The sequence below is a fragment of the Oxyura jamaicensis genome, chromosome 3 (assembly GCF_011077185.1).
Source record: "Oxyura jamaicensis isolate SHBP4307 breed ruddy duck chromosome 3, BPBGC_Ojam_1.0, whole genome shotgun sequence".
In the NCBI taxonomy this organism is placed as follows: domain Eukaryota; kingdom Metazoa; phylum Chordata; class Aves; order Anseriformes; family Anatidae; genus Oxyura; species Oxyura jamaicensis.
Genome location: NC_048895.1, coordinates 107,105,513 through 107,125,753, shown reverse-complemented (window position 1 = coordinate 107,125,753; position 20,241 = coordinate 107,105,513). Strand labels below are relative to the sequence as shown.

The window sequence follows — 20,241 nt, the reverse complement described above, 5'->3', positions numbered from 1 at the left end:
AAGATATCAGCTTCTCCCTTTAAGCCCAAGACAGTGTCACAACAGCAATTCAAATGTGTGAGGCTAGGTTCCATCATTTGTTTTCTCCACTTCATACCCCAATACTTGGTCCAGGGAAACTTTTGTTACACAGGTACCCAGCCTGGTAGATTTCTTATTGAAGCCATTGAACTGGGCCCTCATTGGAATAAATTCTTCCATCCCCAGGAAACTCAGAAAAATGTTGGGTTGTTACCACAACTATGGAGTCACAGAAAAAAGGGCTGGATCTCTGTCAAGAAGACAGTAATCCAGGGGGGTTTCAAATTGGCTCACAGCTCCCTTCCACCCACTCAGATTCTGGTGATTCAGCAGATATTTTTTTTTTTTTTTTAAACCCAGTTGATTTGAAAAATATGTTTTATCTTTACACCGATTTATATCAGTGTCACTGAGATAATGACCAGCTGGAGCTGGGGCTGGGCAAGGGGCCACAAAGGAGCAGGAAGAATCCTTAAGCCACTTCTAACATCAAACCTCCATCCTCACTCTCCCCAGCTTGAGCTCAGCTCCCTTACTCCCTAAAGGGTATAAAAAAAAAAAAAAAAAAAAAAAAAAAAAAAAAATTTCCTTCTTGCAAAAGCCTTTCACATATATTAAGAATGATATATCTGTCCAAGTATTCTCTTCTGTAGACTAAAAAGCATAAATATTAAACAATAATATTAGAACAATTTCTCTCTTGAGCCCTTCTATCCACTTTAGTACTCTACTTCTGATTACCAGCCCCTAAGCAGTTACTGTTTGATGCTAGTTTCTCTACTGGAAAGAGCTCTTTTTGAAACACATCCACCAATTATTCCAGAGGAACATAAATATCCATTTGTAACTACTATTTAAAACAAATATTTTTCTCTATGATCAGATTTCATGGTTATATTCCCATCAAAGGAATCACATAAATCAATGGGGTCCACCAGGCTTTTCATGTGCTCGTTTGTTGTGTTTTAAGTATGCATTGATAATGGAGCTCTCACTCATAAATTTGTTAAAATGGGCTCATTTCCTTTCTCAAGATATGATTTTCTTGCAACTACATTTTATTTTGCAACTCAAGCAAACTAGACCATTCATTCTTCTTTACCAATCACTATCTGAGTGTCACACACAACAGAAGGCAATGGATTGGCTACAGCAACCATGGAAGTGACATGGATTTTTGCTCTGAATTCTCCAAGGAACATAAGCATTTTCCAAAGAATACAGCTAAAAGTGGATGAAAACATATTTTGTGAATAGAGAATTCATTGAAAAGGGCTGTGACAGGGAGACCAACTTTATTTCTGAATCCAGCCCACAGTTGGTGGGAATTTTCCACAAAACAAACCAAAAAAAAAAAAAAAAAAAAAAAAAAAAGAGGGATTTTGGAACAGTGTACATTTCATTGTGAAATTTTCTAAGAGCATCTTGTTTCCGAGGATGCTGAAATGTTGCATTTCAACATATTCTAAAAATAATAATAATAATAATAAATAAATACTTTTTTCATTGTGAAACTTTTTTTTTCCTATTTTAAACCAGCCTAAACTTACTTAGATGCAAAAAGAATTAACCCCTCAAAATCAAGTGAAACATTGAGTGACATAAAAAAAAGTTAAAGGGGTCTTAAATTATGGACTTTTTGGACTTTTTAGACAATTTGGTTCAGCAACCAAACAGAAAAATCTATTGTTCACTCAAATACAATATACAAATTTTACATAACTGTGACAGGACAGAACAGAGGATTTTTTTTTTTCCATAGACATTTCATTAAAGACAGATTATTTTAAAGAGCTTGGCCAAAACTAAAATCAGTTTTTCTAGCAAGACCTCAAGTTTTTCCATTTCACCACAGCTGATTTTCACAGTAACATGAGGTCTTCTGCAAGATCACCACCCCATTTCATGCTTGCCCTAGGGAAGGATTGTACAGATTGAGACAACTGCTGTCCTACACAATTTAAATGTTTGAAAAGAGAGGCAAAAGATGTGATGGAAACCAGAAGTGTTGGATGACAGAATGGCTGGCACAGGATCACATGAAACATTGACTAGAGCTGCAAAGGAAGATCCCAATCCTCTGTCACCCAAAGCTACAGCTCTCCACCATGACAGTGACACGCCTGAGCAAGCCCCAATCTGTCCCTCCCAATCTATGCCCACTCGTTTTGATATACCTGCAATTTGGGCTTCCCAATGGAAACAGGATTGACTCCTGTTCCATCCAGTATTGTAGTAATGACTAACAAAAAGCTTTGCTGTACACTCTCCCAGCACTTGAGTTTCCATCACCCTGTCAAAGATATCGCTTAATTAAGGTGTCAGAACCAGAAAGGATTGATCACGGTGACGTTGAACTTTATCAGGTCCCAAATTCCTTTTTCAGCTACTTTTTGACCACTTAATTAACAAGTGATTCATCATCTGACTAGCCAAGAGAAAGAGGTATCTCAATCTTATTGAAAGGAATCAGAGATAGGAAAAAGTCAGCAGTTTTTCTTTTATTTTCTTTCCTTTTTTTTTTTTTTTTAATGCTCATGCATATATAGTTTCTTGTTGATGATTAAATCCAACAAAGATCACACTCTGAAAACTATGGAAACATCTGTCCATTAAAGTTATTCTTCAGATATCCTTGCCTTTTTCCACTACATGAACAGCCATGCATTTTTATTCTCATTTTCTCCTCTGTCCAATAAAAAAGAATGAGCCCATGTAAGGTTTATTGTAAATAGTTTGTGTGCTGAACTGCATTTTTGATGATGAAGTCAGCAGTCTTTCAAAGGAACTGGATATTGAAATTACATGTACAGGAAAAACAGGATCTTGGCAATCCAAAAATTGCATTCACCCTTTTTTTTAGCTTACTGAATAGCTGGGGACGTTGCATGGGCTATATATCCTAACACATGCCATATGCCTAAAAGGGGAGTATGTGTTACCAAAGCCCTCTTGGGCTATAAAGGACAGAGTCAAAAGGGAAAGAGAGACCATGCAGTGAGCTAGGCTGTCCTATTCCCAGTACAGACTTATCTTCCAGGTTACTTTCGCTGTGCTTTATCCAGTTTTAAATGACCACAAGAAGAGAGACTGCACTTAGCAAAAGTCATGCTATAGCACAGTCCTCTTCCACTGAATACTTTTTTTTTCCCTGTAGGAGTGGAGGAGCAGAAAAGCTTCAAGACATGGGGGCAGCATTTCCCAATTTCCCAACAAAGCATCATTGCAGTATGTCCTCTATACACACAACTCTTGCCATCGGCCCCTTTCTCCTGCTCCATTACTTTCCTCCAGCTGTTCTCATTACCTTTCTCCTGATTTCAAGACTGCAGAAGCACTAAAACTTTGGAAAAATGCTATCAGATTGAGAAAGACATTGTGGATAGGGCACAGAAGGTTGCAGTCAATGTGGCGCAGCTATGCAACCGAAAACTGCTGGTGCAGAGACATCATCTTCTTTCCACCCAGCACCCCAGCCACACCTACACAAAAGCTGCATGGCGCATCCCTGCTGTGTGCATATTCCCTACCCCAGTCCCCAGATTCCTCTAACACTTATTTTCTTGTGGACTCACAGTGACCCTAAACTGACTCTCCTAACACTGAATTTTCACCAACATTTTGTTATCCTGTTCCCATTGCTGTTCTGACGTTACTCCTATACCAGGGCAGAAAATCCAGGGAAAAAAAAAAAAAAAAAAAAAAAAAGAGCCACCTTTTCTCCCTTATTTCAGTGTTAGCTTTCAAGGAAACTTTGGATTTTCAAAGCCCTTTCTGGATACACTAAATCATATCGGGATGACTTAAAACATTAAGTGGTGCACAAAGTGGTGCACATACAGATTTTCTGCAGGTGATAATACAGTAAAAACAAGCCAACAAAAATTGATGTTCCAGCTCAAAGCACCCTTGGCAAGGACCCACATTGTGCTTTGCACGCTTGCACTGCATTGCCTAATGGGATCATTCTGCATGCACCGCACACCCCTGTAATGCAGCAACTCCTCAGCAAGTGCCAGCATGGTAGATGAAGAGAGGTTACCTTTGGTGCCAGACTTCCAAAAGCCCACACAATAATGCTTTGACAGCTGTCCAATCAGTATGTATATGTCTAGATATAAAAAATACTCAAAGGACTAGTCTCCAATGTACAGAGGCAGTCTAAAAGCCAAAAGCGCATTACAGTACAAAAAGCTGCAACTAGACAGAACTAGATTCATCCTTTCTCTCAACCTTTCATTCACTGAACTTACATTTTGTGACTTAAGATGCATTAAATATACCATACCTCTGTGTGAATCTATATGTTGGTTAGGAATGCTTCTGATGAGATTATAATTCATCCTCTAGACCTATAACAATATAGATGATGCATCATATTTTTTCCTCCAGATTCAATTGTCTAAAAAAAAAAACAAAACAAACAAAAAAAACCTCCAGAATCCAGAAAAGAATATATTCATATATTATTTATTTTGATTCTTCAGTTACTACCAAAAAAAAAAAAAAGAAAAAAAAAAAGTGTGTAGTGCCAAAAGCAAAAGAACAGAATTGCAAAATAAATTCTAATAAATTCCACACAGCCCAACATCCTGCCCACCAGCCATTTCTCTTTCCACACCTATAACTACAGCTAATTTAGTCTTTAAAAAAAACCCTGCAAGGAAAAATATTGCTGTGCTTTTGTTATGTTATGCTTTTTTGTTCAGAAAAAGTTGTAACAACATGAAAAGTCATTGACCCAGGGGAGGGGGGTGTTTACAAAGAAGTCATGTTAGTTTTTAATAGCCTTAACTTCAATGTACCCATCATTTCATTCAACACTCAGTCACCACAGCACAGCAAGATTGTTACTCCATATCCGCCTGAACTATTCAGAGAAAAAGAATGAAAAATAAATAAATAAATAAAATCTGTTTTTCCTTCCACCCAGGAGGCTTGTGAAGTTATGCTGTCAGACACCAACATCCTCCTGCTTCATACAAAATCCTTGTGCACTTCCGAGCATTAAGCTGGCTCTTTGTACAGTTATTCACCACACTTTTTTTCCAAAGATCCACAGTCCAAATACATTTTGACATTTGATTCTGTCAAAAAATAATATTGGACAGACAAACAGATTGAACTCTTTCATGCTTGCAGTTTTGAGGTTTCTAGGAAATAGGGTAGAAGCTGCAAGGATAATTTATAGCGTGTGTAACGCTTCAGAAACATCCAACCTCCAGTCAGCGTGAAAAGCAGATACAGCATCACGGCTAGAAGCTGGCCTAGAGAAAAGGACATATTGTACCTGCAACAAAAAGCCTGTGGGAAGAAAATGTATTATTGCATCTAGTGGAACAGGTTCAAAGTTATATATAAATCTCTACCTGTGATTCCATGAGAGCACATGGATCAACACAGAGTAGACTCCAAATGGCTTTAGCTAAATATCTGGACCTTGAACTTCTCCCTTTCTCTCTGCCTGCTTTCTCTCCCAGGTTGCTTCTTAGGGGTGTAGGAACATGGGGACATCAAATTCAAAGATATTATTCCATCTCCTGAAAGGCTGTTTATTCCACACAGACCTCTTTATACTCTCACCTATAACCATTCCTTTCTAGGACCACAAACATAGTAGCCCCAGGAAGGGTCTTTGGAGTCATCACCAAGGTTATACAGGTCCCTCAGCCTCTACGCACTACCAAGAAGAGCTCAGTACTAACTGTGCAAAGGGGGAAAGGGAAGCCCAAGTACCAGCACCTGTGTTGGTCCCTTGTCCTCCCCAACACTGAGGCAGCTACAATGTTAAAATTGCAGTTGTAGCCAAACAATATTTTTACATTTTCTCCAAGCTTGGAAATTTTTTTTCTGGCTTCACAGCTGTAATACCAGGACTTGGCTCCATTATAATATTTATATTAATGTACAGACTTTATAACACATGGCACAGTCGGAAAATTTTATATAGCTTACAGGAAGCCAAGAAATAATGCAAATTTGGGTCACAAAAGTACTGTCAGCATATTGTGCCTGCCTCTGCCAATACTGGTATGCTCCCTCTGGTATTTTATTACATGTAGTTTTTAATTACTACAGGAAATTGAAGTTCAACTTGCAGGTTATTCCAGACTTTAACAGACAGCTAGCAAGGCTTTTTGGGAAAGTCCGAGTCTTCTTGTACAGGAAGCCTTTTTTAGCAATATTATGCCGAATTAATTCCTACCCAGCAGCCATCACTGAGCAACATTAAGGTTGCAGAATAAATTCCTGTGTCTGTCTTCATGTCACCCAGGTTCAAACACCTACATCAGAAACACGGCCCTTCCTACATATATACTGTTCAGGGGATGTCACCACCAGAGGACAGTCAAGTGCCTACACCTTGTGGTGTTGCACCCATCACATCTAACTTTATCTGCCTGAAGGCCAGGCATCTAACCTAACTAAACCATACAGGCTTTCTGCATAGCCAACAGACGTGTGTCCCATCTTCAAAGAGGACCTTTGTGTACATAGGATCTGCTGTTTCCTGAAGAGGTTTGTTTTTTCTCAGTTGACAGAGATAGTCCAGATGATCAGCGACAAAATAGCTGAAGTTAGATGACATAAATAATGCCCACGGTGCCCTTCTCTCTGTGCTGATTCATAAAAGATCCCAAGACAATGAGAGCAAATTACATCATAATAATGTCCAGCATACTTGTGTGTGAGTTATAATAGAATTTGAGTGGAAATACTGTTGAATACCATAAAAAAAAAAAATAGGAAAATTAAACAGTATATATGTCATTAAATAGTAGAGATTAACTAAAGATTAAACCATTGTACTTGTAATGCCTTCTTGAGCTCTGACTTGAAATAGTCTTGAAGAAACAGTGTAAGATTACCTTAATAAATCACTACAGGAAACCACATAATATTGCTTTTAATCAACAAAACACTGAAATGGTTAAGAGTTCCTCATTCATGGCACCACACTGTCATGGCTGAAACAAGAGAGGCTCTTTCCAGCCAGATGCCAGAAATGGGTTTTCCTCCACAACCAGCCCTCAATTTGGAAACCCAGTTCCTTGGCCAGGAGGTTCATGGTCGTGTTAAGGGTGGTGCAAAGTCTTTCCCTCCCACTGATATGAGATCTGGGGTAATCAGATGTGGGTTTGGATGAGAGAGCCTTTGACTTATTTTTCTGCCTATATCCCAAGCAAAGACCGCCCCCTCCAATATATTCGTTAAAAATAAATGAGATGTAGATCATTTCTCAAGGAAGCAGTCATATTTATATTTATTCTAATTATTACACCTGAAGGAAGGCTGCCTTTTGCTCCTTAACTATGAATTACTGCTGTTTGTCCTTCCTTAGCTATTCCAGTCAGGTGGAAAGGCAACTTCCAGAGTGGAAATAAATGCCAACACCTTGTAACCTGTCCAGAAGCACACAATGGCTCTTCCTTCTGCTAGATCATGTTTGGACCATAGGCCCATCATGAAAAATTAACTCCAACCACATAAGAAATTTAAAAAAGTAAGTCACAGTGAGTCGTGATGTTTTGCTGTGCTTAGAAGAGATGCTGCAATTATGATGCAGCAGAAAGTGCTGAGATGGTTTAATGGCATCTGCTGCCTCTTGATTGACAGAACATAAACATCTCAGAAATACAAGCAGCAGCACTGCAGCTATAGAGCACCAGACAGCAATATTTACTGACTGCAACCGAGCTACTGCTATCAGACACAAATTGCACATCTAGCACAAGGTTATTTTGATTTTATTTCAGAAATGTTCTTTTTCGGATGAAGAGGTATTAGCAGCTTCACAAACACTGTCAGCTAATCAAAAAATATCAGAGAAGCTTTCCATAGCTTAGCGGCTTTCTGTCACTTGTTCAACTTGTTAGGGATGTGTGGAAATGAATAAATGCATTAATACACAGCATCCCGGCCCGGGTGAGACCGTGTGCTGCATTTACCAGGCAAAGCTGCCTGACACTTTCAGCATTCCCTGACAGCAACTTGTTCGCATGGAAATCAGACCAGGGTCTGCTTTTAAATTGTAATATTTTGCATTAGAGTGCCTGACACTAATTTCTACCTAACCAGTAAGTTGTATTTTGTTTCCTTGCCTGACACAGATGTGTTATCACTTATTTAGCTTATGTTTATGCTTTGCCACTCATTTGTACCACATAGTGACTTTTCCTACACAAAAAAGCACAGCCCATAAGAGTGTCCATACACACAATAAGACTACTCACTAATTTCACCCCAGCTAAGCTCTGCCTGCTGCTGACCAGTTAAATGAAAGATGCCTTTCTGGACTCAGAAAGACCTCCCTCTTGTTCCTCTACATTTGCCTTTTAAAGTCTCCTGACACACACCAAAACGTGACAGTGACAGAGACTGCTCCCGGCAGGGCATGAGCTGGGGGAAGCTGGGCGATACCTCATCCTACACCACACTGGGTGAGAACTCTGCTAGCACGGCTGCTACTGTGGAAATACTGAATATCAAAAGGGAAGTGCTTGCCATCAAGACAAAGAAACTAATAATGTGCCAGAAAACTGCTTTGTATAAAGATAAGCAAATTGCTCCCATACAAAGTGGGATGCATATCCGAACATAACCTTTTCTGTGTTTTAGTATCTGAAACAGCAGCTGAGTGAAGAGAATTTAGGCAGCATTTTAAAAGATAAAAGCATGTGGTACAGGATACTGTGTTGATGCTATATAACTCTAGACCAGGAAAGAAGATGAAATAAATAAGAAACAAATCTCCTCTTACACTCATTTCTTAACAGTAAATTCTACTAAAACTACCACTAGCAGAAAGAGTAGTATCTTTGTATTTACTCCCGTCTGCTTTTTGCTGGCACTCAAGACTTTTGTCACTTTCCTGAACTGGTGCATGTTATATGCTCCATGTCATGCCAAACTGCGGTGCTGGATTTATTCCAGCAGAAGAAACAGACAACAACAAAGCCCTTTTAATAAGATACAACTGATATTAACAGAGCTCTGGTCTCATCCCAGAATAACACATTGCATAACACATGGGTATGTATTCTACCTTCTGATATGGTCCAAATGATATGCCTCACTGTGTTGCAAGATTTATCTATGCATTAAAAAAAAGTCAGAGGAACTAGTGTCATATTTTTAAGATTGATTCATGTGATCAATCAAGAACTTATGAATTTTATGATAAATTACAGTTTAGTACATTTTTTTCTGTGATCTTTGGGTAATGTTTAATATATATAATGAGATTTTTCAATAGCATGTTTTTTTCTATGATTTAATAGAAATTTCTTGCAGTTTTTCTTGCATTACAATATTTTTTATTACAATCTTTTTTTTATTCATTCCTTTTGAACTTCAATGGCAATGTGATTTATCTTCATGTGGAAACTGCCAAGAGAGTTTCTGTGGACAGAGCAATTTTTATGCTGTTATTCTTCTGGTTCTTATTACATTCACATGCACATACATATTTAGCATTTTATATCATTGCATCTTTGTAATGCTAATTGTTCACTAAGAACAAAACACATCTAGGCTAACTTTCCCTTTTGGTTTTCCTGCATTAACAATGGGAAGAATTAACCTAAATTATCTGTGAAGCATCACATACACTTACAATACTCAACAATAAGCCAAATTCTTAAGTTTCTCCAAAGCTCAGAGTAGTCCCACAATATTATGTTGGTGCACAACAGTCCTGAGGGACACCTCCCTCCAGGGTATAGGTTGATCCACCCCATTGTTTTTTTCTCATTCTCCTGGGAAGAGGTTGGAGCTCTGTGCCGCAGCAAGTACGAGTGCACTTCAGCTAGTTACTCAGTGTACTTTGCAGTAGAAATGCTGGCACACACCTGAAAAATCAGCCTTCTGAGTTATTCTGCAGAGTAATTGATTGCCATCTGGGTTTACTCAGTCTTGAAGTCAACTCCTATTGAGTTTGATCTGCCTGAGTAGAAACTGATTCAGCCCACAATTGAGATTACAAAAAAAATAAAAATAAAAAAAAATGAAACCTTCCCTTAAGTAAAATATCAACATCACAGTAGCTTGGATTCTCCATTGCCCAGCATCTAATTTAGTCACCAGAAAAATGACCAAAATAAAACCTAAAAAAAACCTGTGTTCACAAATACTATTAACTACTATAATGTCCTCAAGTTTTTCCAGCATTCATTCTTGCTATGCTCAAGGGCCAGCTTCCCTTTTAAGTAGCTCTAGAAGATACAGTTTGAACCAGAGTGGGTTTAGCTAGCTGCATAAGAAATCCCTGGAGAAGAGAGGGATGCACAGTGCTGCAGCACTCTGCCAGGCAATGAGTGCTGCTCCAGCCCATAGCACAAGCCAGGAAGGCTGCTGTCATCAACAGAAAAGCCTTAGAAAAATGAGCTGCAACAGTTTTACTTATGGGTGCCTACCTGCATTGCACACCCTACCTCTCTGAGGGGCAATATATGGTAGAAGAGAGCATGTCCATTCATCTCCATTCCTTGTCACTACAGTCTTGGACTGAGAACCAGTGCAGTTGAGATGCTGCTCACATTTTCTTCTAACCTCCAGCAAGGAAGCAGAGCTGACAGCAGGGACCAATAACTTCTAAAGACCACCACAGATGTTTGCTTCAATGCCCACAAAACAGAGCCTCTGGGGAAGCCACTAGGGTGGTCTTAATCACAGCAGAATCCTCTCCAGGCACCAGAATTGCTCAGGTTTGCAATGACAGAAAAGGTGGCTAAAAGGTACAATACACTCCTGTCCAGCCCTAGGCCACATGCTTCATCCTAGGACTCATGATTTAGACCCTTTGGGACCTGCCCGAGCTTGGCCATGCTGGATGTGGAACACTGGGAAAAATACAGGCACAATGGGATTAATTTATTTTAATAAACTAAAAATGTATTGTGCTTTTGGAAATTCATAAATATTATGCTTCCATGGAGTAAAAACAGTATGTACCCATACATTTTCTGTCCCAGCTTGGGAAGTTGTTTCCCAGCTCCGAGATTACATAAATGTTTTACAGTTTTCCATGTACATAATTCCTTCTTTCTTCTAATGTGTTTGCAGGTAAAGACTTTACTGATATGCCATTTTACTGATGTGATGTTCTTATATGTTTGCAATATATGTTTACCTGAAGAGCAGCAAATTATAAAAGCAAATATCATATAAGCTATCAGATTGCTGCAAGAAAAAAAATAAAATAAAAATAAACACCAGTCTCACATTTAAAACTGTTTTCCTGACTTTTTTTTTTTTCCTCCCCAAAATGCATATCATTAGTTGTGTAAAAGCTAAACCACCATATGAGGCATATTTTAAAGCCTCATATAAACAATGAAGCCTGTATGGCATCCTCAGAGCAAAGAATGTCCAAATATGGCTGAGAGTTAAGTACCCTGAGAATTAACTGCTCTTAATAAATTCACTGAAGTTTCTAAATCCACATTTACCAAGGATCAGAAGAGAGAAAAAAAGGAAGGAGAAAGTAAATTAACTCATTTTCCTATACCATTATCTAAAGATGTTGTGTTATAAACATCCTCCATATCTTGAATGCTGGAGGCATCTGTTGAATCTTGGTCACTGACTACAATTCCTACTGATGAAAGGCTAGAAATGAACGAGTGCATCTTTTTTGCATAAATATCCCTAATGTTAAAATAAGGTAGGTCATTACATTTCTCTTTGCGATCATTGTTGCATTGGTCTGGATCAATATCTTTTTGCTTTTGATAGTACTTAGAAAACTTATTGAAAATAATGGTGATTGGAAGTGCTACCACTAATATCCCACAGATAATGCATAGGGTGCCGAGCAGCTTTCCAGCAAGCGTGACTGGGTAAGTGTCCCCATAACCAACAGTGGTCATGCTGATGGTTGCCCACCACCAGCAAACGGGGATGCTGTGCAGTTCTGATGAGTCATCATCCTTCTCCACTGAGTAGACAAGAACTGAAAAAATAGAAATCCCAACAGACAAAAACAAAAGGAGAAGTCCAACTTCCTGGTAGCTATGTCTCAAAGTAGCGCCTAAAGATCGGAGTCCTACAGAGTGCCTGGCTAGTTTCAGGATGCGAAATATCCTCATTAACCGCAGGATCTGAACCACTTTTCCCATGTTTTCAATATCTTCACTTTCTTCTTCCTTCGTGTCCACAGCCAAGGTGGCATAAAATGGAATAATAGAGACAAAATCAATGATATTCAGTGGTTTCTTCCAGAACTTCTTTTGACTTGGGGCAGTGATGAGCCTGATCACTAGCTCAGCAGTGAACCAGATGATGCACGCAATCTCCACAGCTTCCAGCACAGGGTCTTCAATCTCCCTGTCATTGGCATCCAGCCTCTGAAACTCAGGCATGCTGTGAATGCACATTGCCACGATTGACGCCAGGACAACACTTAGGGAGGACACGGCAATTAACTTGGCAGACAAGCAGTATGCAGGATTTTCCATTCTGACCCAGATCTTCTTTCTTATTTCACCAAAGCACAGATTATCAAACTTTTCCAACTCCTTATCAAATATGGATGATTCTTCGTTAGAGGAGTCGATGCTTCTGTCATTGCTTTTCTGATCCCAGTCTTTCTCAGGACCTTCTTCTTTCCTTTCCTGGTACCGATTGCTGCAGCAGGAATCAATAAACAGCTCATTTATCCCCCAGTATTCTATTTCCTGGCAGAAGGAAAAGACACAAAGCTCCTCCATGACATGAAGTTTCCCAGTGTAGTAAAAATTCAGAACATATCGGAACAAGGAAGGGTTCCTGTCAAAGTAATATTCCTTATCTGCAACACTATAATCATCACATAGTTCCAGAATAGCCTCTTCTGAGTGGCATTTGAGAAGTTTCCCAAGTCTGGTATGAGGAAACCGGAGCAAAGTGCTTTGATCCACTGATTGCTTAAAGCCACCCACATTCAAATTGATAAGTTCTGCATCTTTGCCAGGTCTGCGGAAAAATTCACCGTAAACCATTTTGAACAGAACAGTTCCACTGCTGGTGCCCAATGAGATTACATTGAACCTAAAAAGAACATAAGATATTATTAGAGCATTTAATTCTGTTTTGCTCTTGTGACACATTCTTTTTTTCCATCTCCAGTTACTGTGTAATGCTGTAACAACAACAACAAAAAAATGAAATGATGGATATAATTATTTAGAATTCCACAGAAGTAGGTTTAAATTAATTTGACAGTTTAACTCAGCTTTACTAACATTTGAGAACTATAGATTCTGTTTTAGCTCCCCTTAATTTTTCTAGTGTGCAGGAAGAATGCCTAATTTATCAATAAATGAGTCTCTGTATTACTATCACATTGAAATTAATACTTAATGAATACTGCAATGAAGCTGGAAATCTTTGGTTTAAAGAGAGAAAACTTGATAATCCATCAAAACATTTAGGACAAAGCTTAAGAGCAAGTATCTCAATTATGGTATCAGGAGAGCTGTATTGATTTATATGAACTGGCAATTTATAATCCACTACTTTCAGCATTATCTGCATGAGTGCAAGCTGCAATTACTTCCATTGTAATACCAATTCATTTCTTTCTGGAGTCATCCACTGAAAAGCATTCTGTATTCTTGAAAACATATCAAATGTGCATTTGAAACTTTCCAATTCCTGACTTCAGAGTTTTGCCTAGCCTGTATTTGGATGTCTGCACTCCCTCAAGGTACTTGCTCACTGGTTTCCTACTCACCTGGAGTGTCTCAACCGTCTCACGACCTTGGTCAGTTCCAGAAGCTCTTCCTCTTCTGCCACGGCATGGATACTACCACTACGGTAGTGCTGAGAAGCTTGTGGTGAATTGTCATTTCTAGAAACAGAAGCTTCCAGAGAAGGAACTTCCACAAAAATTTTGCCTTAGCAAATAACTGCGCTTACCTGCAGATAGACAGAAGGACATTTCAATGCTTCCACATTTTCCTGTAAATTAAATTATTCAGCTGCACCTGAATTTCAAAAAGGCAGATATAGTTAGCAGAAAATAAGTTAAATTTTTCAGGAGAATTTAGCTCTTGCTTTCCTTCTAAGAAACCATTGTCTTCAATCCAAAACTGGCAGTTCTTACACTTTTTATGAAATTATATATCACTTCTGATTATGAGGAGAGAAATTTGTTTTGATCTCTGACACTTAAACATTAACTGGTATATACTAAGTTAATTGATTTCATTTTAATAGGGAAGTCAATTAATTTTAATTGTGGCAAGAGAGCATTGTAATCCTCCAATGCTACTGGATGGATTCACATATAAAAATATTGTTCTAGTGCTCTTTAATGGCATGGACAAGTTACTCAAGGAACAGACAGTATTTTCTATACCTATTTCTATTTTTCAGTGCCTCCTGAAATAGCACCAACTCTGATTCAGAGTCGGGATCTGTTAGAGTTTGAATATTTTCTGCTGCTCCTCAAGGTCTCCTGGCTCAGTTAATGAACCAGGAGAGTTATATCTATTTCCCTGTTCACAGTGTGTGCAACATGGTTACACCCCTGCTGTACATCAACATGAGACAGGAGCATCAGCACTTCTATATGTAAAAGAAACCTATGCACTTTCTCAAACAGGAGTCACTGTAGATGGCTGGAACACCAGCCCTGACAAGTGAGTCCTGCTTCACAGCACCAGAACAAGTAAGAAAAAAAAATAATAATAATAAAAAAATCTGCAATCTTTATTCATTGTAACTAAAAGAATTCAGCTTTCATTCTGCCTTGGGCACTTGTATTAATAGACTAGTTCCTCAGAGCCATCTAGCCCCACTCCATCAATCCATAAAGATATCAAATGTTTTCTTGCTGTAGCTCCAAATAAAAGACGAGAGCCACAGAGTCTTGTGGAGAAGGGAAGACTTGACTGAAATGAACTGACCGACCTCTTGGTACAAAACAACTGTGAATAAAGTGATCAGAGATAAGCCTGCATCTCTGCTACTGTCAGCTACAGCTCCATCAGTCACCCCAAGTAACTTGTTATGCAATTTCTTCAGCACTTCTGTCTAATGCAGAATTGACTTCCCCCTTATTTTTAAAATAGACTGACTTTAAACTGGATGCATTGTGGAGATGGAGCCATTTTCCAACTCATTTCCAAGTCTATCACCCCAAATGGGTGATACCCCAGCAAGGCTGCTTGTTTCAGAGGGAGGGATCCACTCTGCTGCAGAACTCCCAATCCCCTTTTACTGCAGCGGGACCTAAATGGAGGTCCCATCCTGCTCCATGGTAGGATTAACCTTTATGCACAATGCTCTCCTTGTCACTTGTTGACTGTAGCAAAAGACAGAAATGGGAAAAACTCTACAAAACTGGGCTCAAACTTCTTATTAAATGCCAAGGAGAGGAGAAGGAAATTGAGATATAGATCCATGCTCAGAGGAAAGCACCAAACTGCTCTGAAAAGTCTATCAGCCAGAAGCTGAATCCCTCCAAGACTGTTCCGTATATCTGTAACATGAAATGATGTATTTGCTCTGTGGTGCTGAACACCTGTTATTAAGAACAGTAACTCCCTGCAACTGCCATGAAGGAAAGAACTTCTCTTGTCTTCTTGCCACTCTGGTGCCTTCCAGCCAGAGTGAGAACAGAGAAAATAGCTCAATATTTTAGTAAGTGAAGACATCCAGGGTTTTACTGCAGATCCACTTCTCTGTTTAGGAGAACATTACAAAGGACATTCTGAGCCACGAACTTCTCTTTCCCTTCACTTTTAACCTCCCTACATGCAATTTTCTTGTTGTTGTTTTTCTATAGTTGTTGTTTCTTTGGTGTTGTTTCTTTTTCGTTTAAGATTGCCACAAACATCAATATAGATCTATTCAGTACTGTTCTCTTTTCAGTATTTTCCTTGCACTGTTTTGCCATAGTTACTTGTGCAAGTAGGAACACAGAGTATAATGCTACAAGCATATATTTACTAATTTTTGTTCAGAAGACTCTTTCAAACCAAAGCTACTGAACATCTCACAGTTATCTTATTGTGTGTAACAACTACTGACACCTATAAGACTTCAACAGCCAGGCCCTAAAGATGGTGCAGATAAATAAATTGTCTGGTAATTAATTCTGAAAAAGCATATCTGTATCCAGAGTGAGATTTATTTATGTAGTCAAAAAAACTTTTATTTTTGAAAATGGAAAAGAGGAATACTTTTTTATTATTTTTGTTTTAAAATTTTAATTTTACTGTGGCATAGACTACCACACAATCACGATAAGTTCTCATTCTGTTAAAACACAAGGGGGGAAAAACAAACAAACAAACAAACTGTATGAGAAATACTGCTTTCTAAACAAGAATGACAGAGAATGGTCGTTTTTTACAGGATGATGAACTGAGTACATAGAAGTGATTTTACACCTTAAGATGTAGTTAGAAGACAGGTATTTATTAGCTAACAGAATGACTGTAAAACACCATTGCTCAAAGTATTTCCCCAGGCTCAGCTTTTACAAATGATTAAGACATAAAATAAAAGCACTGATCTCTGATCACAGACAAAGGGCAGCAGGACTCAGCCGATAAACAGTAAAGCACTTTACTCAGGATCAAGAGGCGAGCCGTGATTTTACAACAGCATAAATTCCCCCTAACATTTCTTAGAGTCTGGAGCAACTGGAGGTCAAAGTATATTCAAAATCAAACTAACTGTGTTTATTGATTAATTTCAGTGAGTAAAACTCTACTTCATTCTCAACAATTCATTAAGATGAGAGCACTGGAGATGTAAGCTAATGTTATAAAAAACAGGCAAGATCTAAGATTATTGGGAGTGGGCAGAAACTATGACAAAAAGAAAATAAGTTTTACTTAGAAACAGCAAAATAAGAACTTTAGTGCACAGAACACTAGAACACTAGACAGACTTATTGTTGAGACAGCAATATAAACCCATATTGGTTATGCAGATGATACTCATAATGGTATCTCCATGTAATTACACTGTATAATAAATTCAGTGAACAAGAATTTACTGCTTTATTTTGAGGACACTGTAGTCATAATTAGTGCAAGATACAAAGAGGAAATGGATCCTGATTAGGAAGGCCATGATCTGGAACCTGTTATAATCCTATTGTTGACTTTTAGATAGAGCCAGGAATGCACAGGAGAGTTTCAAGAACACTAGATCAAGAGGAGCTTCAGGATCTGAAGAACTTCTTGTTTCACTTGCAGTGACCTTGATCACTGAGACATGGACCAGGATATTCATAGAATCATGGAATGGTTTGGGTGGGAAGGGACCCTAAAAATCATCTAATTCCAACTCCACTGCCATGGGCAGGGACACCCTCCACCAGACCAGGTTGCTCAAAGCCCTGTCCAGCCTAAATTGGGAAAACTTCAAGGGATGGGGCATCCACAGCTTCTCTGAGCAAGCTGTTCCAGTGACTCACCACCTTCAGAGTAAAGAATTTCCTCCTTGTATCTAATCTAAACTTACCCTCTTTCAGTTTAAAGCCATTACGCCTTGTCCTATTCTACACTCCCTAACAAAGAGTCCCTCCCCATCTTTCCTGTAGGCCCCCTTTACGTACAGAAAGGCTAATGTAATGTTCCCTGGAGCCTTCTCCAGGATGAACAACCCCAACTGTCTCAGCCTGTCCTCATAGGAGAGATGCTCCAGACCTTTGATCATCCTCGTGGCTCTCCTCTGGACTCAGTCTAACATTTCCATGATATTGTGCCAGGCACCATCAGAACAATTTGTGGCATTTAAACAAGTGACTCCAACCCCTGGGCAAAGACCACAGATGACAACTTCTCTCTCAGCACAGGGTGGACATTTTTATTCAATGGTAAAACTGTGCTCATCTTGAAATGATGCTTTCCTGGAGTGCCAAAGCCTGCATCATGAACATCCTAACACAGAGCTTCCATAAGCTTTGCAACTCCCAACTTGAAGTACACCATCAACTTATTTGATCTTGCCTTCTGTAAACAACAAGTATTCATATATACCATAATAGACTGCTAAGTATTCCAAAGCACATACTTCTTGCCCTGGAGAGAGTATAAGAAAGGAAGCAAACACATAGCAGATGTTAGTTACTTGGTTGCTTTAATTGATTCAGTTTGTTTGATGAGCTACTGGATAAGAGCTCATATAGAATAGAATAGAAAATGAAACAAAACACAAAAGAAAGATGTTTACTGCGAGAATCAACATTATTTTCTGAGATAAAAAAAAAAAAAAAAAAAAAAAAAACATTCGATAGAAGTTCCAAATGTTAAGCTTGAGGGCCAAATAAAAGCCAATCATAAGGAAAGCTGTGTGAAAAGGATATAAACATTAGAATAAAAATCAAAACAACAGGATCCAACTCTTCCAATCCAAATTGTAGATGGGCTTTAGCCAGCACTTCTGAAGTCATACATTATTGGTGATGCCACAGACCCATTGTCTGGCTTGGAAAGGAGATAGCAAATTTCTGGGCTTTTAGCATGCTGTGAAATCCCTAAAGCTCACAAAAGGAGAGCCACAGAGACAGTGTTTGTATATATGGTCCCTTTGAGAGAGCTACACCATGGATGTATAAAGTAGCACAAATTGTGGTTTCCATCCTCTTCTGGAACATCCATCTAAAATGTTTTTACTGAGGATGTGAACTCCACACCACAAAGTTATTCATCAGGAAAGTTTCTCTTTCTCAATTATCACTCCCATACTCTCTATACAAAGTCCCTGTACTCAGTTAGGGACTCATCACAAGCTACAGCACATCTTTTTTGACGTCTTTTTGTTGCACATTTAACTATGGTAGTGCCTCAACTACTGGTAATTCCAAATTGGGACAGCTTCAGCTTTTGTTAGCATAAATCTGTCTGTGATTATCCAGGCACAAGGGAAAGGAAGCTGAACTGATTTATGGTTGGATAGACTATGCCATGCTTTGCTACTTAAAATATTTGAAAGCAGCAAGTCCCTACAGATTTTCTACTAGTTTATTTCATGGCTAAATTGTCTATAGCCTCACCTTCTGCTTATTACACCACAGCACTTCATAAGTCTCTCAAGATTAAGACACACTCACATTTCATGATGTTTTCCTGTAATTAGAAAGGTTATAAATATAAAAGGCCCTAGTCCTGTTCACAGTGAAATAAAAAGTTACAATACTGACCTGAACTTGGAAGGACGGGGAAATCTTTGTAACTGAAAATTTTTCAAGAGCTCATTTTGTTGTTGTTGTTTTCCCAAATAATCTAATAATTGTGAACAATTTCCATTCCAAGTTCCCCATTTCAGAAATCTGAGTTTTGAGAGAATTCACTCTCAGGCGTCTTGTTTGGGCACCCAGCTATCACCAGGCATCAGATTATTCCTCCTCATGATGCAGACGACCACCTAGGTTCTGACTTTGCTAATTTCCAGAGAAAATACCCTACCTACATATGTGGATCTTTAGACATCTACTTTTAAAACTATGGATATGGCCCTAACAACTTCGGTTCAGAGTCAAAACTTTCACCAGTTTTGAAAGTGTTTGGATTTGGAACCACACACCACAGGGCAAATACTTGCCTAATGCACCAACCAAGTGCACTGTGTATGCTTTCTTGCTCACTGAGCATAGTAAAACAGCTAAATGTGTATATAATTTACTTAATCAATCACATTTAATGATTTGGACTGAAATCCAGTCAGTACAACTGAAGTTACTACTTGTCAGCTGGGCAGTTGTAACTACTTGAGCACACATAATTAAGCCTGAAAATATGCAAGGCAATATTATTTGTTGCAACCTCTCTTATTGTGATATTACCTGTAACCAACCATATTTTGTAATATTTGATGCTGTCAAGTTCACTGCAAAACCATTTGCAGTCTGTGGTGGCACAAGCTAAGCTAAAAGAAAAAAAGTCATCTAGAACAAATAGCAAGACCATCTGAAACTGTTCTGTGGTTATTTATATCCTGTGAGGCAAAGATGATAAGTTCATCAGATAAATTATTTGCTCAGTTGTTGTTTATTTTATATATTGTATTAACAGTGACATCCCTTATCCAGAATAATATAGTAAAATGTTTTGAGAATAAAAGAATCATGCAGCTAGATTTCTCTTTAAATGGATTCAGTATAGCCTCCAAGGTCAAATTTTGTTCTGATGTTACTTCCACATAAACCTATTTGGTCAAATTCATCCCTGGTACAATACTGTTGATGTCAACAGACTTTCAGAAATTGAAATTGCACCA

At 38.6% G+C, this 20,241-nt stretch overlaps 1 protein-coding gene across 8 annotated transcripts in view; it reads right to left on the bottom strand.

Annotated features, from left to right (window-relative positions):
- The window catches only part of KCNS3 (potassium voltage-gated channel modifier subfamily S member 3), a 42,699-nt gene that overhangs the window by 8,622 nt on the left and 13,836 nt on the right, over positions 1-20,241 (bottom strand). For 5 of the 8 annotated variants that reach the window (XM_035323037.1, XM_035323035.1, XM_035323036.1 and 2 more), the window contains 2 exons: positions 13,736-13,920; positions 1,267-13,050 (listed from right to left, as the gene is read on the bottom strand). In XM_035323037.1, coding sequence (XP_035178928.1) covers positions 11,517-13,001 — 1,485 coding nt within the window. In that variant the 5' untranslated portion in view covers positions 13,002-13,050; positions 13,736-13,920 and the 3' untranslated portion in view covers positions 1,267-11,516. Of the gene's footprint in view, positions 1-1,266; positions 13,051-13,735; positions 13,921-20,241 lie in introns of those variants that run through there. The other 3 variants (XR_004749894.1, XR_004749892.1, XR_004749893.1) reach the window with 3 other exon arrangements.